At 47.5% G+C, this 14089-nt stretch overlaps 1 protein-coding gene across 2 annotated transcripts in view; it reads left to right on the top strand.

The window, feature by feature from the left end:
* ADCY2 (adenylate cyclase 2) overlaps positions 1 to 14089 on the top strand; it is a 437129-nt gene that overhangs the window by 422107 nt on the left and 933 nt on the right. For both annotated transcript variants that reach the window (XM_017884065.1, XM_017884064.1), the window contains 2 exons: positions 2786 to 2900; positions 9410 to 9534. In XM_017884065.1, the coding sequence (XP_017739554.1) occupies positions 2786 to 2900; positions 9410 to 9534 (240 nt within the window). The remainder of the gene's footprint in view (positions 1 to 2785; positions 2901 to 9409; positions 9535 to 14089) is intronic.

Raw genomic sequence — 14089 nt, 5'->3', positions numbered from 1 at the left:
AATGACATTCTGAAATTCCACCAAAGTTAGCTGACAGTCAACTTTATAGCTCCAGTTTTGTAGTTATATGTTTTTTCTCTCATGACTCTAAGTTGAGAATTTACTGCAATAGTTCTATTTCCCTTGACTTTTTCTGGAATGATATAATTCACCTGAGGATAGGAAGATGTCTTTCTCTCTTGACCAGAGATTTAATTCTTCTTCTCCATTCATATTTATACTGTTTAGTGCAGTGATTCTCAACTGGAAGCAATTTTATTCCTCCCCCCCCGCCCCCGAGCATTGCCATTGCCAGTAGAGACATTTCTGGTTGTCACAATGAGAGGTGAAGGATGCCCCTGACATCCAGTAGGCAGAAGCCAGGGATGGTGTTAAACACACTGTGATATGCAGGACAGCCCGCAGAATAGAGAATAACTCAGTTCAACCCAGTTCAAGTGCCCATGGTGCCAGGGTTGAGAAACCCTGTGTTAGTGCAATCTCCCGCACGCTGCTTACTAAACTCTGTGTAGAGCAGATGAATAACCCCTTCTTCATTTTCCTCTCCCCTTCAGCTACCACCTTGGGAGTAGCTTTTCTCTACCTTGCTGTCACCTTGAATAGGTGCTTATGTCTACAGTCTCCATCTATCTTCTCACCCATCCCTTCTGAGTCTCTGAGAGTTGGGCTTTCTCTTCACTTTCCATAGAGGATGCTCCCCCAAGGCCAGCAGGTGGCTCCTCTTTATTCCCAGACCTTTCTTCATCTCTGATTTAGCTCCCTTTGGGATCCAACGCTTATCTCAGAAGTCACTGCCTAAGGTCCAGGACAGCCCCATGTTCCGTTTCTCCTGGTCTTCTCTCAACTGTTTTCCAGTGTGCCTTACTGGCTTCCCTCCCCTGAACCCATGGCCTAGCCGAGGGCATATTCCCAGCTCAACCCTCTACTATCCTATTCTCCTTTCTTCCCATGGAGCCCCCACCTGCTGTAGTAGGCACGTTCATGATCCTTCCTAGGTGCGTGCTCTTCAAATGCACAGTGGTCAGCTTTGACCTTCCGCCAAAGCTTAATGAGCTCCTGTCTGCATTCTGCCCAGCCATTTCCTCTTGGTGATCCTACTGCCAACCTAAGTATAGTCATTCAATAAACATTTATTGAGTTCTTCTTCTTTGTCAGGGACTTTATTCTGCTGTGGAGACACAGATTAATAGAGCAAGGTCTCTACCCTGGTGGAGCTCACCAACCAATGAGGGATGCCGACTTGAAAAGACACACGGCCCTGGCTTCCGAGCTAACACGGATGTCCATTTGGCCAAGCAGCCATGCCCGGCAGGCCTGGGACCGCATGTCAGTGAAACCTCAAAGGCCCAGCAGCTCACCAGGCAGGCTGGAACAGAAACCCTTCTCCACACCATTTGGTGCACAGAATCATTAAGTATTGGGGGAGCAGGAACCTTCACGACATTTAAATGAATTAAATGAATTCTATGCATATACTAATAATGTACAAAAAATAGAAACTTTTAAAAGGTGAAATTCAAAATATAAATATAGTAAGTGCTACAAGTTAATGTTAAATATAAACAGGTAACAGGAATGATAAACAGAAATTCATAGGAAATCTGCAAAGAAATGGTCACTTCTTCCCACTGGGAAATCTTCAGGACTTCTCTCCTTCAGCTCTGTGATTCCCTCGTCCTCATGGGATGACACAGCCCTGGAGGACAAGTAAATGAGGGAATTGTTACCCTCCATATTAGTTTACTAGGGCTGCCATAACAAAGTACTGCAGACAGGATACTTAAACCACAGAAGTTAATTGCCTCCCTGTTCTGGAGACTGGAAAGCAAAGATCAAGTTGTCAACAAGGTTGGTCTCTCCTGAGGCCTCTCTTCTCCCCGTCGGGCCTCTTTCCTTCTTCTCCTTGTGTCTTCACACGGCCTTCACTTTGTGGGTGACTGGGTCCTGACTGCCTCCTCTTAAAAGAACACTGGTCATATTGGATTAGGGCCCACCCATATAAGCTCATTTTATCTTTATCACCTCTTTAAAGACCTTGTCTCCAAATACGGTCATATCCTGAGAGACTGGGGTTAGGACTTTAACATATGAACTTGGAGGGACACAATTCAGCTTAAAATCCTCCATTTCAAGGCCTAAGAGGGCAAAAGGAGGGGGATGTTCCCAGAACTAGAGAGAGCTGCAGTGCAGAGACAGTAGCTGCCACCCGGGGCAGTAGCCCTTGTCCTCCGTGAAGAAGACTGACCCCTGTGGAAAGTATGCGGTGAGCAGGGAAGAGGAGGAACGAGGCCCCAAGCCTCCTCCCCACTCTCTTTTTCCACAGCATCTCCCACTGGGCGATCCCCACTGGCAGCCCAAGGACAAGGAGCGGGCACCCCCTAGCAGTCAGGCCACCAGAGCCAGAGCCCAGCAGAGAAAGGCAAAGGCCAGCTGTGGAGGGGAAAAGAGGGAAGAAGGCACCAGCCCCTCCTCAAAGCCAGCTTCCCTTGGTGATTTTTGGACTAATACAATATAGTTTCCCCCTGGTCAGCCTTAGCCCACATGATGCTTTTGGCCTGAGGGGGCCTGAGACACGGAAGTCAGTGTCTTCTAGCAGCTCGTGTCTCACCTTGGCCACACAGTGCTTCCTTCAGATGGGATTTGATTCTTACAGAATGTCTGCAGTGCCTTGCAGCATTAGAATTTGCCAGCATTCCTTTCGGCCTAAAGCCCAGGTTTGAGATGAAGGGGAAGTTTCCAGCTGTGATGCTCTAACTTCCGTCCGCCTGTGTGTGTTTGTTCTCAGGAGCCCGAGCGGCAGTACATGCACATTGGCACCATGGTGGAGTTTGCCTTTGCCCTGGTAGCGAAGCTGGATGCCATCAACAAGCACTCCTTCAACGACTTCAAATTGCGAGTAGGTACGTTCTGCAAAGAGGTCTCGGTTTCAGTTGTGGCAAAGATGTGGAATAAGGAGTAAGTCATAGGCGACATTGATGATCCTTTCAGTGTTGGAGTAGAACAATTACAAATGCATCCCGTTGCAAGACTGGATGACAGAAGGAAGGACACTTTTGGACAAACTAGAAAAAGCACCCCTTTGATTGGACCTAGGCTGCCGGCACTCAGCCAAGGTCCCGTCCACAAGCACGGCACACACAGCCTTGAGCTGTCGTGCATTGCTCATTCACTGTGAGACATCCACAGAGAGCAGCTACATTATTTTATCAGCCGTTGCCAATGAAACTGGGACCTGCCACTAACGATAAGATTCATCCATATTTCAGAGTTGTAAACATGTTTTTTTAAAAAAAAAAAAAAAAAAAAAAGTAGGTCTTAGAATTGTTGCAATACAGTCCCACCTTCCTAGGGCCACAAGTTGTAAGACCACCAAATGTGTGGTAGGTTCTGAAACAGTGACAGCTTTTCAGATTGTGTTCAAATCCTAGAGGAAAAAAAAAAAATCCAGCTTTCTTTATAATATTGTTTTAAAAAATAACCTTTAGGCCTGGTGCAGTGGCTCATGCCTATAATCCCAGCACTTTTGGAGGCTGAGGTGGGAAGATCACTTGAGTCCAGGAGTTTGAAACCAGTCTGGGCAACATGATGAGACCCCATCCCTACAAAACATAAATTAGTTGAGCTTGGTGGTGCACGCCTGTGGTCCCAGCTACTTGGAAGGCTGACGCAGGAGGATTTATTGAACCCAGGAGGTTGAGGCTGTAGCAAGCCGTAATGGTGCCACTGCAATCCAGCCTGGGTGACGGAGAGAGACCCTGTCACAAAAAAAAAAAAAAAAAAGTAACCTTTGCTTGGTTGAAAACAGAGGCTTCCAGATTTCTAAGTTTTTAACAGACTTTAAGTTGATTTTTTTTAGCATGTTTCGTTACTTGCCTTTTACAAATTGTTATTTTTTTCAATGTGTGTTTTAAGTCATCAAGTCAACACACAGCTGGGTTGCGATGTGTGTACAGTTACTTGCAACCATTCAGATTTCTAAGAGCTTCCTTGACCGTTTTATGGTTTTCTTGGCAACACATTTTGCTGCTTCTGAGAGTCAGTTTATATAAGAGCAGTTCAGGCAACAAATTCCATCTGAATGGTTTTTAACACTCTTACATACAAATTTCAACTTTAAAAAGAAATCTAAATATTTAAAGCCATCTTCTTCTTTTGCTATGGGTATGTCCTGAATTTCATTTAAATCCAAAATATGTTACATCTCTTTCACAAATGAGATGTGTTTCTCTCTACTTGTACTATTAGTTGTCAGTGTTTACTCATATTTTCCTTTTTTTTTTTTTTTTTTTTTTTGAGACAGTCTTGCTCTGCCACCCAGGCTGCTGTGCCGTGGCACGATCTCAGCTTGCTGCAACTTCCACTTCCTGGGTTCAAGCAATTCTCCTGCCTTAATCTCCCAACTATCTGGGATTACAGTCCTGTGCCACCGCACCCAGCTTATGTTTGTATTTTAAGTAGAGATGGGGTTTCACCATGTTGGCCAGGCTGGTCTCTCACTCCTGACCTCAAGTGATCTGCCCACCTCGGCCTCCCAAAATGCCATACTTTTCTTTCTACTTTCTCACTTCTGTGCATCGTAAACCCCTATCGGGGGCGCCACCTTACACAAAGATGAGATGACCACACCAAACATGGGCATGTCCCTTTGACCCCAGAGACTCTACACTGTTTTGACAGCTTGGAAAATGGGCTCCTCAAATTTTGCTACTATGCCTCTTTAAGAAAAAAAAACAAAATGTATTACATGAACGTATTAGTTAGGGTTATCTAGAGGGACAGAAACAATAGGATAGATGTATATATAATAGGTTAGATGTATATATAAAGGAAAGTTTATTAAGGAGTATTAACTCACACAATCACAAGGCGAGGTCCCACATTAGGCCATCTGCAAGCTGAGGAGCAAGGAAGCCCGTCCGAGTCCCAAAGCTGAAGAACTTGGAGTCTGGTGCTGGAGGACAGGAAGCATCCAGCCCAGGAGAAAGATGCAGGCTGGAAGGCTAGGCCAGTCTAGTCTCTCCACGTTCTTCTGCCTGCTTCTTTTTTTTTTTTTTTTTTCCTGAGATGGAGTCTTGCTCTGTCACCCAGGCTGGAGTGTGGTGGCGCCGATCTCAGTTCACTGCAAACTTGCCTTCCCGGGTTCACACCATTCTCCTGCCTCAGCCTCCCGTGTAGCGGGGACTACAGGTGCCCGCCACCACACCCGGCTAATGTTTTGTATTCTTAGTAGAGACGGGGTTTCACCGTGTCAGCCAGGACTGCCTGCTTTTATTCTGGCCACGCTGGCAGCTGATTAGATGGTGCCCACTCAGATTGAGGGTGGGTCTGCCTTTCCCAATTCACTGACTCAAATGTTAATCTCCTTTGTCTGCACCCTCACAAACACAGTCAAGATCAATAGTTTGCATCTGTCAATCCAGTCAATTTGACATTTAGTATTAACTATCACAGTGGGAGAATGACCTCTTCTATTATCAAACTTACAGAGACCAAAATAATATTGCCCTGCACTGCAGCATGGGACCAGAACGACTATTTGCCAGTTACATGTACTACATCCAAAGTGCCATTTTCCTGGTCTAGACTTCAGTGATATTGTTCAGATTCACGTGAACTCTTGAATGGACCTCCGTCAAGTGGTGTTGATTAACATTCAATGCCTACTTTACCCTGATTGTCCAATAACTGATAAGCTCTATACCCTCAACCCCATATATCAGCCTTGTTAGATTTCTAAGGAAGCCTGAACTCAATGTTTCATTGGCCTTTGAGTCTCTCTTTCCCCACACCCTCAGTCTCTCCCAGGAAGGGGCTTCCCTGCTCTACCTCCACGCACCAAGACATCCAGAGGTAGTTCAGGGATAGCAACGCAGAAGAATATTGCCAACAAAAGCGATGGGACAAATAATGAGGTGAATTCCCTCCTAGCATCCTTTTCAGCATATCAAGCTGTAGAATCGGTTGGAACCACAAATCAAGCACACCCCCGCACTAACTAGAGATGGCCCTGTTGCCAGCAATAATCAGTCCAGGCTCTTCCCCACCCGCAGAGCTGCTGACCAAGCAGGGATGAGCAGTGGCCAGAAGAAAAGCTGAACTGTCAGATGCAGTGCTGGAACTGCAGGCCAGGGTCCAGCGGCTGACCCCTGGGTGCTCTGACCTGTGCCAGAGCTGGAATAAATTATTTGAGATGCCTAAACCAGAAGTGTGTTTCCCTGAGTACACCACAACATCAAAGGAGAATTTATTTCTTACCTCTTTTGTACCTGCAAAGGTACTGTTTGGAACAGTATTGGGGCTGTTTCCTGACCTAACTTTCCATTGCAAAGGGGAAGCTTTGGCCGAGTGCGGTGGCTCACTCCTGTAATCCCAGCACTTTGGAATGCCAAGGCGGGCGAATCACAAAGTCAGGAGATCGAGACCATCCTGGCTAACACAGTGAAACCCTGTCTCTACAGAAAAAAAAAAAAAAAAAATTAGTGGCATGGTGGCGGGCGCCTGTAGTCCCAGCTACTCCAGAGGCTGAGGCAGGAGAATGGCGTGAACCTAGGAGGTGGAACTTGAAGTGAGCCGAGATCGTGCCACCGCACTCCAGCCTGGGTGACAGAGCAAGACTCCGTCTCAAAAAAAAAAATTTTTTTTTAAATAAATAAATAAATAAATAAATAAGGGAAAGCTTTGCCTAAGATCTGCAATCAGCTGTAGCAGACTAAGCAGTTCAGCAGTCAGAAATTAAGTCTCCAGAAATACCCTCATCAATCTACAGTCCAACTAATGCAGGAAGGTGGGAGTCCTGGACCCAGGAGAAAATAGAGGGGGAAGAATCAATTAGTGTCAGTATCCCTATTTCTATATCTATGGTCCTCCTTCCCCTGACTCCCAGAACATCCGCCGTCTGCGCATTTGGAGTTCATGGGACAAGGAGCCATCCTGCCTGGTAAACTGGAGCTGGGAAAGAACCCCGGCTTCTTCTTGATTAGAGAAGTTGATTAATCTTTTGAAAAGCTTCAGCTCCTGACAGCAGAAGCCATATCCACCTTCCACACAGGGTCAAAGCTCAGATGTAGACATGGAATCGCTGTGGTTTTATAATTGCAGTTATTAAAAGGGGGAGATCCGCACAGCGTCTGTCACCTCTGTAGTTAGCAATAGCCCAGGGCACCTGCTCACCTGGGGAAGAAACACTTCCTCAACTTCCACCTCCCAGGCTCAAGAGATCCTCCTGTCTCAGCCTCCTGAGTAGCTGGGACTACAGCCGTGCACCTTGTGCCACCACACCTGGCTAATTTATACATGTATATATATATATGTGTGTTTATGTGTGTGTGTGTGTGTGTGTGTGTGTGTGTGTGTGTGTATTTGGTATCTAATGCCTAGATACCCCAGGGTCCAGGAAACCTTGGACAAGAACTGGGCCAGCTGGGCTGCAGAGAGCTGGCTTCAAGCGTGGCTCCAGCGACCTGGTGGTTAAGTTTCCTTGGAGAACACAGTGCGTGAGCAGGCTTACGTCACCCGGCACTGACATTCCTCACTCTGATGAACGCTGAGCAGTCAAGCCCAGCTTCAAGGGGGCCAAGAACCCAAGCAGCAAAAACTGACAGACTTTCCAAGGCTCGCCTGGAGCCTGGCTGTGTGTCCCTCCCACTTCCTGTGGGAGAGCTCGGTTGCTCTCCCGCTGATGGTCCTGGCATTTCCTCCAAGTGGGAGGTGCTCAGGGACCCCCTCAGTCTTCTCTGTTCTACCCTCAACTTTTCCCCTAAGTGCCAGTCATCTTCCCATGAGAACAATTTCCCCAGATTTGTATCCCATCAAAATCTCATTCTCACACAACGTCAGGATTCTTTCTTAATGCTGACATAGATGGGATTCCTCGCCAGCAGCAGTGCAGATTTGGGATAGTCCTTTGGAAAGTGGTTTAGAAATGACAGTCATCACCACAAACACGAAAACGTGTTCTTCCTGAATTCAGCAGGCTCGCCAGTGGGGATGCTATCCAAGGCAACGAGCCTAAAGGTGGGGGACAGCCATGTGCCCAGAGCCTGCTGTGGAGTTAGGGGAGTCGGGGCCTCTGGAGAAGACTCCATGGAGCCACCCACCTGCCTTTGGGGCCTGTGTCTGCCACCTGCTCCCTGTGTGAGGCCACTCCCTCAGCCTCCTGGCCTGAATGCCCTGAGAATGAGAGGAGCGCATGTATCTGGAAAGCACTGAGAACAGCACGGGGGAGTGGAAAGTGCCCTGCTGGTGTGGCTGCGGGGGTAGTTGTGCTTGTTCTTTCAGCACAGAATCAGGGTGAACCCTAAAGTCCAACAGTGGCAGAATAGCCAGTGGCATACATCCATGTAGTGCAGCCATTTAAAATAAAAACGTTTGCTTCAAAATCAACATTCACTCTAAAACTCTTGGGAAATAGTATAGTAATCATCTCTTGCCTAAAACTGTATAGCAACACAGAAAAACCACTGTATTATGTTTAGTTTTGATGTCTTTTTGTTGTTGTTGTTGTTGTTGTTGTTGTTGTTGTTGTTGAGACAGGGTCTCCCACTTTTGCTTAGGCTGGAGTGAAGTGATGCTATCTGAGCTCACTGCAACCTCCACCTCCCAGGCTCAAGGGATCCTCCTGCCTCAGCCTCCTGAGTAGCTGGGTCTACAGCCATGTGCCATGCGCCACCATACCTGGCTAATTTATATATATATTTGGTAGAAATGGAATTTCACTATGTTGCCCAGACTGATCTCAAACTCCTGATCTCAGTCCACCTGCCTTAGCCTCCCAAAGTGCTGGGATTACAGGTGTGAGCCACTGTACCTGTAATCCTTTAGTTTTTTAAAGCATACACATTTTATCTTATGCAAAATGATAAATGGTCATGTAAACATGAATCAAGGTCTAGAAGATAAAAGAGGACAGATATTTTAACATTTTTGAGTAGGTAAAATAAGAGGAATTATTTTTCTTTGCTTTAGAATTTCATGAGTTGGGCTCATGTTTGTTTAATAACGATGATTCAAGAATGGTCCTATAAAACCATCCTGTTTAGACAGTAGCCATGGCCGGGCGTGATGGCTCATTCCTGTAATACCAACACTTTGGGAGGGCAAGACAGGTGAATCTCCTGAGCTCAGGAGTTTGAGACCAGCCTGGGCAACGTGGCAAAACTCTGACTCTACCAAAAATACAAAAAAATAGCCAGGTGTGGTGGTGTGTGCCTATAGCCCCAGCTACTCGGGAGGCTGAGGTGGGAGGATCGCTTGAACCTGGGAGGTGAAGGTTGCAGTCAGCCAGGATAGCTCCACTGCACTTCAGACGGGTGACAGAGTAAGACCCCATCTCAAAAAAAAAAAAAAAAAAAAAAAAAAAAGACAGTGGCTGTAAGATGAATCTTGCTAACTCATCTCTGATGTGGCACAGGTATTAACCATGGACCTGTGATAGCTGGTGTGATTGGAGCTCAGAAGCCACAATATGATATCTGGGGCAACACCGTCAATGTGGCCAGTAGGATGGACAGCACCGGAGTCCTGGACAAAATACAGGTAATGCAGTGTGCAGTCTGCACTGCCTTCATCAACCATGTCTATTCTCTTGGGATCCATACATAAGTATAATAAGGATACTAATATATTAAAACAAAGGAAAAAAGTAAACCTTGAAATTTACTTAAATCTTTTGGAGAACAATTTTTGGGGAAATGTCAGTTTCTGCATTGACTGTTAACAACAACAAAATTCTAACAATATAAAGGCTGTTGCATTTGTGAAAATAAATGATCCAGCAGCAACCAGCGTGATGACACAACAGCCCTGAGCGTTCGGTACGGGAGTGGTGCCCTCTTCCACCTTTATTACTTCTCCTGGTGCCAATACCTTGAACAGGACTTTGCAAGCGAGAGGGATCATGCATCCAAAACCAGACACAACCCCCCACCTTCTTCTCTCAAGCTGAATTGGGATGAGGGGAAGTGGTAGGCTGAGGAGAGGTCGGAGATGAAATAGAAGGTTGGTATCAATGGCAGTGCTGAAATCCACCCAAGGGGGAGAAAGGAAGGCCTGACAAATGAAAAGCAGTGGTTGGAGAAAACTAAAATTATTTTGTATGACTATTTCCATTGCTCATTAAATTAATTATAATTGTGGTTAAAGTAACTATGTTACAATAGCACTAATAATATCATATTTTTAAAAGTATTTTAAAATCATGAAAAGATAATAGAAAACAAAATCTGTTATTAAAGCTATGCTGAAACTAGTCTAATCTCATGCAACTGCTCAGTTGATGACGCTGAAACTATCCCCCAAGCTACAAAAGAGCAATGGTTCAGCCCAGGTTGACGGTGACGGAATATTCCGTACCCACGTCCTGTGCTCCTCCCACCCACTGTGGAGACTGCTCAGTTGCCCAGCTAGAACAAGAATCGTGGGGTGTTTTGGCAGCTTAGTCTAATCATTTCCTGATGGTACCAAGGCTTCCAGGACTTTCTGCATAAACATTGCTAGCCACTTCCTATGCCCAGGGATGCTCCCGCAATCCTGGACAACCCCAGTTCTTCTCTTGGCAGGGAAGAGAGGCCTGCCCCTACCAAGGACTCACTTTCCCACCTGCAGGCCAGCCCATGTCCCCAACACAACACCCGGAATAGTCCAAAGATTTGTGGCAGTTTTTAATATGCTTTCCAGCTCCCCAAGAAGCTTTCAAGCACTTGGGATAAGTATCAAAAGCAATTTAAGTGAGGCAGGTCATGGAGAGGGCTGCCTCCTGGAGATCGTAAATCTGCTAGAGGTTGATGTTTGAAATGAGTTTGAGCTCATGTGTGTCTCGAAGAGGCTATTGGGCTTCATAAAGCTCCATGTGACTCAGGGCTGGTCAGCCACCTGCACCGGCTCCATTGCCTCTGATCCCTGGAGGGAAGGAAGACAGGTTTCTGCCTGTCAGTAGGGAGCCATGTTTGTAGACCTGCGTTTGCTTCCCTAGCACGGGAGCTGGAAGGGCTGCATTTGGGTGGGTTTTTAAACCCAAAGGTGTGGCTTGCTTCCTCACTCCAGTAAGCTCTCTTTTCCATTTATGTGCAAAAAATAGTGGTGAGATGCCAGGAAAATAAAAAACGATGCCCAGACCATTAATAAGCTTCTCGTAGGCCTGAGGAACAGGTTCTTTTTATTAAAGGGTATTTAACTCCCAGCATGCTTGCTAGCCTGGAAACCCCGAGAACAGCAGAGCAAGCCCACTTAGCAACCCTGCGGGCCTCTTCTAGGCCTGGAGGCATAGAAATCAGCGTGCCTCGAGATGGACAGCTTCTTCCTCCCGGTTTCCCGTTAATCATGCGGCGCTGATCGGCGGGTGGTCTGGCATGATGAACACCAGTAGATAGTTTTAAAATGCCAGTGACATTAGTGCCAGGAAATACCTCAACAGTTAACCCCAAAGCACCAAAAGATTGGATTGTTCTCTAGATGGAAGGTCACTCGTCCAATTTGCAGAATTTGCAAACCTGAGTTTCTTGGTTTTCTTCATCTTCTTTCGGTTCTTATCCAACACACAAAGCACGCCCTGGGTTCCTGTCCTCCTCCCAGGGTTTGGGCCGGACCAGAGCAGCAGGACATGGGCATCTGGCACCTGTGCCTCCCTTTCCTTTCCGCTCTGCTCATCAGGGTCCCAAGGACCCACACGTGGGCCTTGTGCTAGGGACTGTCCTTCCATGACATTGCAGAAAGGTGGATGATTCTTCCATAGCCAGTCCTTGACACCTGTGCATGGAGGATTCGCCCTGGTTCTGGGAGTCCCTGGATGCTGTCCTGGGCTCTCATGAACACAGCCCCTCATGGTTTCCTTGTACTTCTGCCTCTGCCCCCACAGCGGCATCTGCCCTCAAGGCCCCTCTCAGTCTCCAAGCCCAAGGAGGCTGGAGCTTTGCTGTTGACACGGCCCCACCTTTGCACCTTCCCCGGGCCACACCACTACCAAAATTGTGCCATAACACCCCTGTGTGCCATCCACAACCACTTCATGTGTGCCATGGGGACCCAATGCTACATGCAGCAACAACGCTGACCTATTCCATTAACATTTTCTGTGGCCATCACCAACACTGCGTGTGACACGACCAATTGCTGCTTGTCCCATAAAAACAACTACTGGTTGCCATAACAAACACTGCCAGTGTGCACGAACAATGCTACCATGGTGCCATGACAACAACTGCCATGTTAGCCGTTATAACATGGCTTGCCGGTGCCATGGACAACGCCCTGGCTGCGTGCCATAACACTTGTTGTGGCCATAACGACACTGGGCTATGTGAATCAACAAACGGGCCCTGTGCCATAACAACCTGCTTGTGTTGCCGTAACAATGCAGCTGTGTGCCACAACACGCTGCCATGTGCCTAACACCACTTCGTGTGCATAACAACACTGCTGTGTCCGTAAACATGCTATGTGCCAGAACAACGGTGCCTGTGCCACTAAACAACAATGCTGTGTGCCAGTAACAATTGCTGCTGTGTGCCACAACATGCTGCTGTGTGCCATGACAACCACTGGCGTGTGCCTAACAATGCTGCGTGTCCCATTTAAACACTACTGTTTGCCATAACAAACACTGCTGTGTGCCACGGACATTGCCATGTGCCATGACAAACACCTGCCCATGTGCCGTAACAATGCTTTGCCGTTGTGCCATACACTGTTGTGTGCCATAACCGACAACTGCTATGTGATACAACAACGGTGCCCTGTGCCATAACAACACTGCTGTGTGCCGTAACAATGCAGCTGTGTGCCACAACAACGCTGCCATGTGCCATAACAACACTGCCGTGTGCCATAACAACACTGCTGTGTGCCGTAACACTGCTATGTGCCAGAACAACGGTGCCCTGTGCCATAACAACAATGCTGTGTGCCATAACACTGCTGTGTGGGTTGCAAGCTGTCCAGCTCTGCCATACCCACCTGGCACAGATGTGTCACTCCAGTGCTGGAGGTGGCCAAGGTCTCACAGGTGCCCTTGTTACAGCCATGCCAGGTGCCTTCTCAGATGAAGTGGGAGGAGATTGCTCCTTTGTGCCTTATGTTTCCAAAGCAGCATTACCAGGGCTTTCTGTCCAAACTCAGACACCAGCTAGGGGAGACTGGGTGGAGGACCAGGTAGCCAACAGAGGGGTCTTCCCCGGCCTCAGACACTGAGGCCTTGCCCTCAGACCACACCTGTGTGCCTCACTGGTTCTCTGCTTTTGCAGCTCCTCCACACTCAGGCAGCCCAAGCACAGGCAGGCGTGGGCCCGCAGTCCCAGACAGGCTGTCCTAGGGAAGGCGCAGCACACGCCGAAGCTGAGAGAGCGCAGGGCTCAGTACGGGACAGTGCATCTCCGCTGAGGAGGAAGCCGTCGGAGCCAGCAAGTTCACTGCCATCCAACCGGCAGGGCCTGGACATGGTTCGGCAGCCGGGGCCCTCGCCTGTCGGTGCAATGGCAGGAAATAAGTGATCCTGTCAAGCCGGCAGCCTGCAAGAGGGGCTGCCCTCCTTAGCCCCCCGTTTCAATGCAGTGAAGTGAGGAGACCTTTGAGACTCGACTGGGAGCGTCATGCTCGTGCGGACACCGGTGCAAATTCCCACAGTTCTCCCAGTTTTACCCCTTCACTCACAGGCATCAAACCTGATGGACGCGACCCCTTGCGGGAGTTGAGAATGCTCCTTCTCAGGGTGTTCCTCCCATCGACACTGAAATTGAGTGTTCATGTTTATTATTTCATGAAAGGACATTCATGGCAATTTATAAACATCATCCAGAATCCCACCACTCCAACCTGTTTTGGTTTACTGTTTTTTCCAGGTCTCTTCAATGTGAATATATAACATCATGTGGTTGAAAGCATAGCCTGGATCCAGGCTCAATTCCTTTTCTGGGTGAAATGGTTCGATATTGTCTTATCCACGATAGCATCATCGTAGCACCATAGTTTACTGGAGTTACTTGAATTTTAGGTTGTTTCCAGTTTTTCACTATCCCTGTGCTGAATTAAACAACATTGTCCTTTACAACCTTTCTTTCTTATGGATTACTCTCACTGTTCTACTGACTTCTCAGGAGTG

The sequence above is a fragment of the Rhinopithecus bieti genome, unplaced genomic scaffold (genome assembly GCF_001698545.2).
Source record: "Rhinopithecus bieti isolate Rb0 unplaced genomic scaffold, ASM169854v2 scaffold_13112, whole genome shotgun sequence".
In the NCBI taxonomy this organism is placed as follows: domain Eukaryota; kingdom Metazoa; phylum Chordata; class Mammalia; order Primates; family Cercopithecidae; genus Rhinopithecus; species Rhinopithecus bieti.
This window is presented reverse-complemented; position numbering and strand designations above follow the sequence as displayed.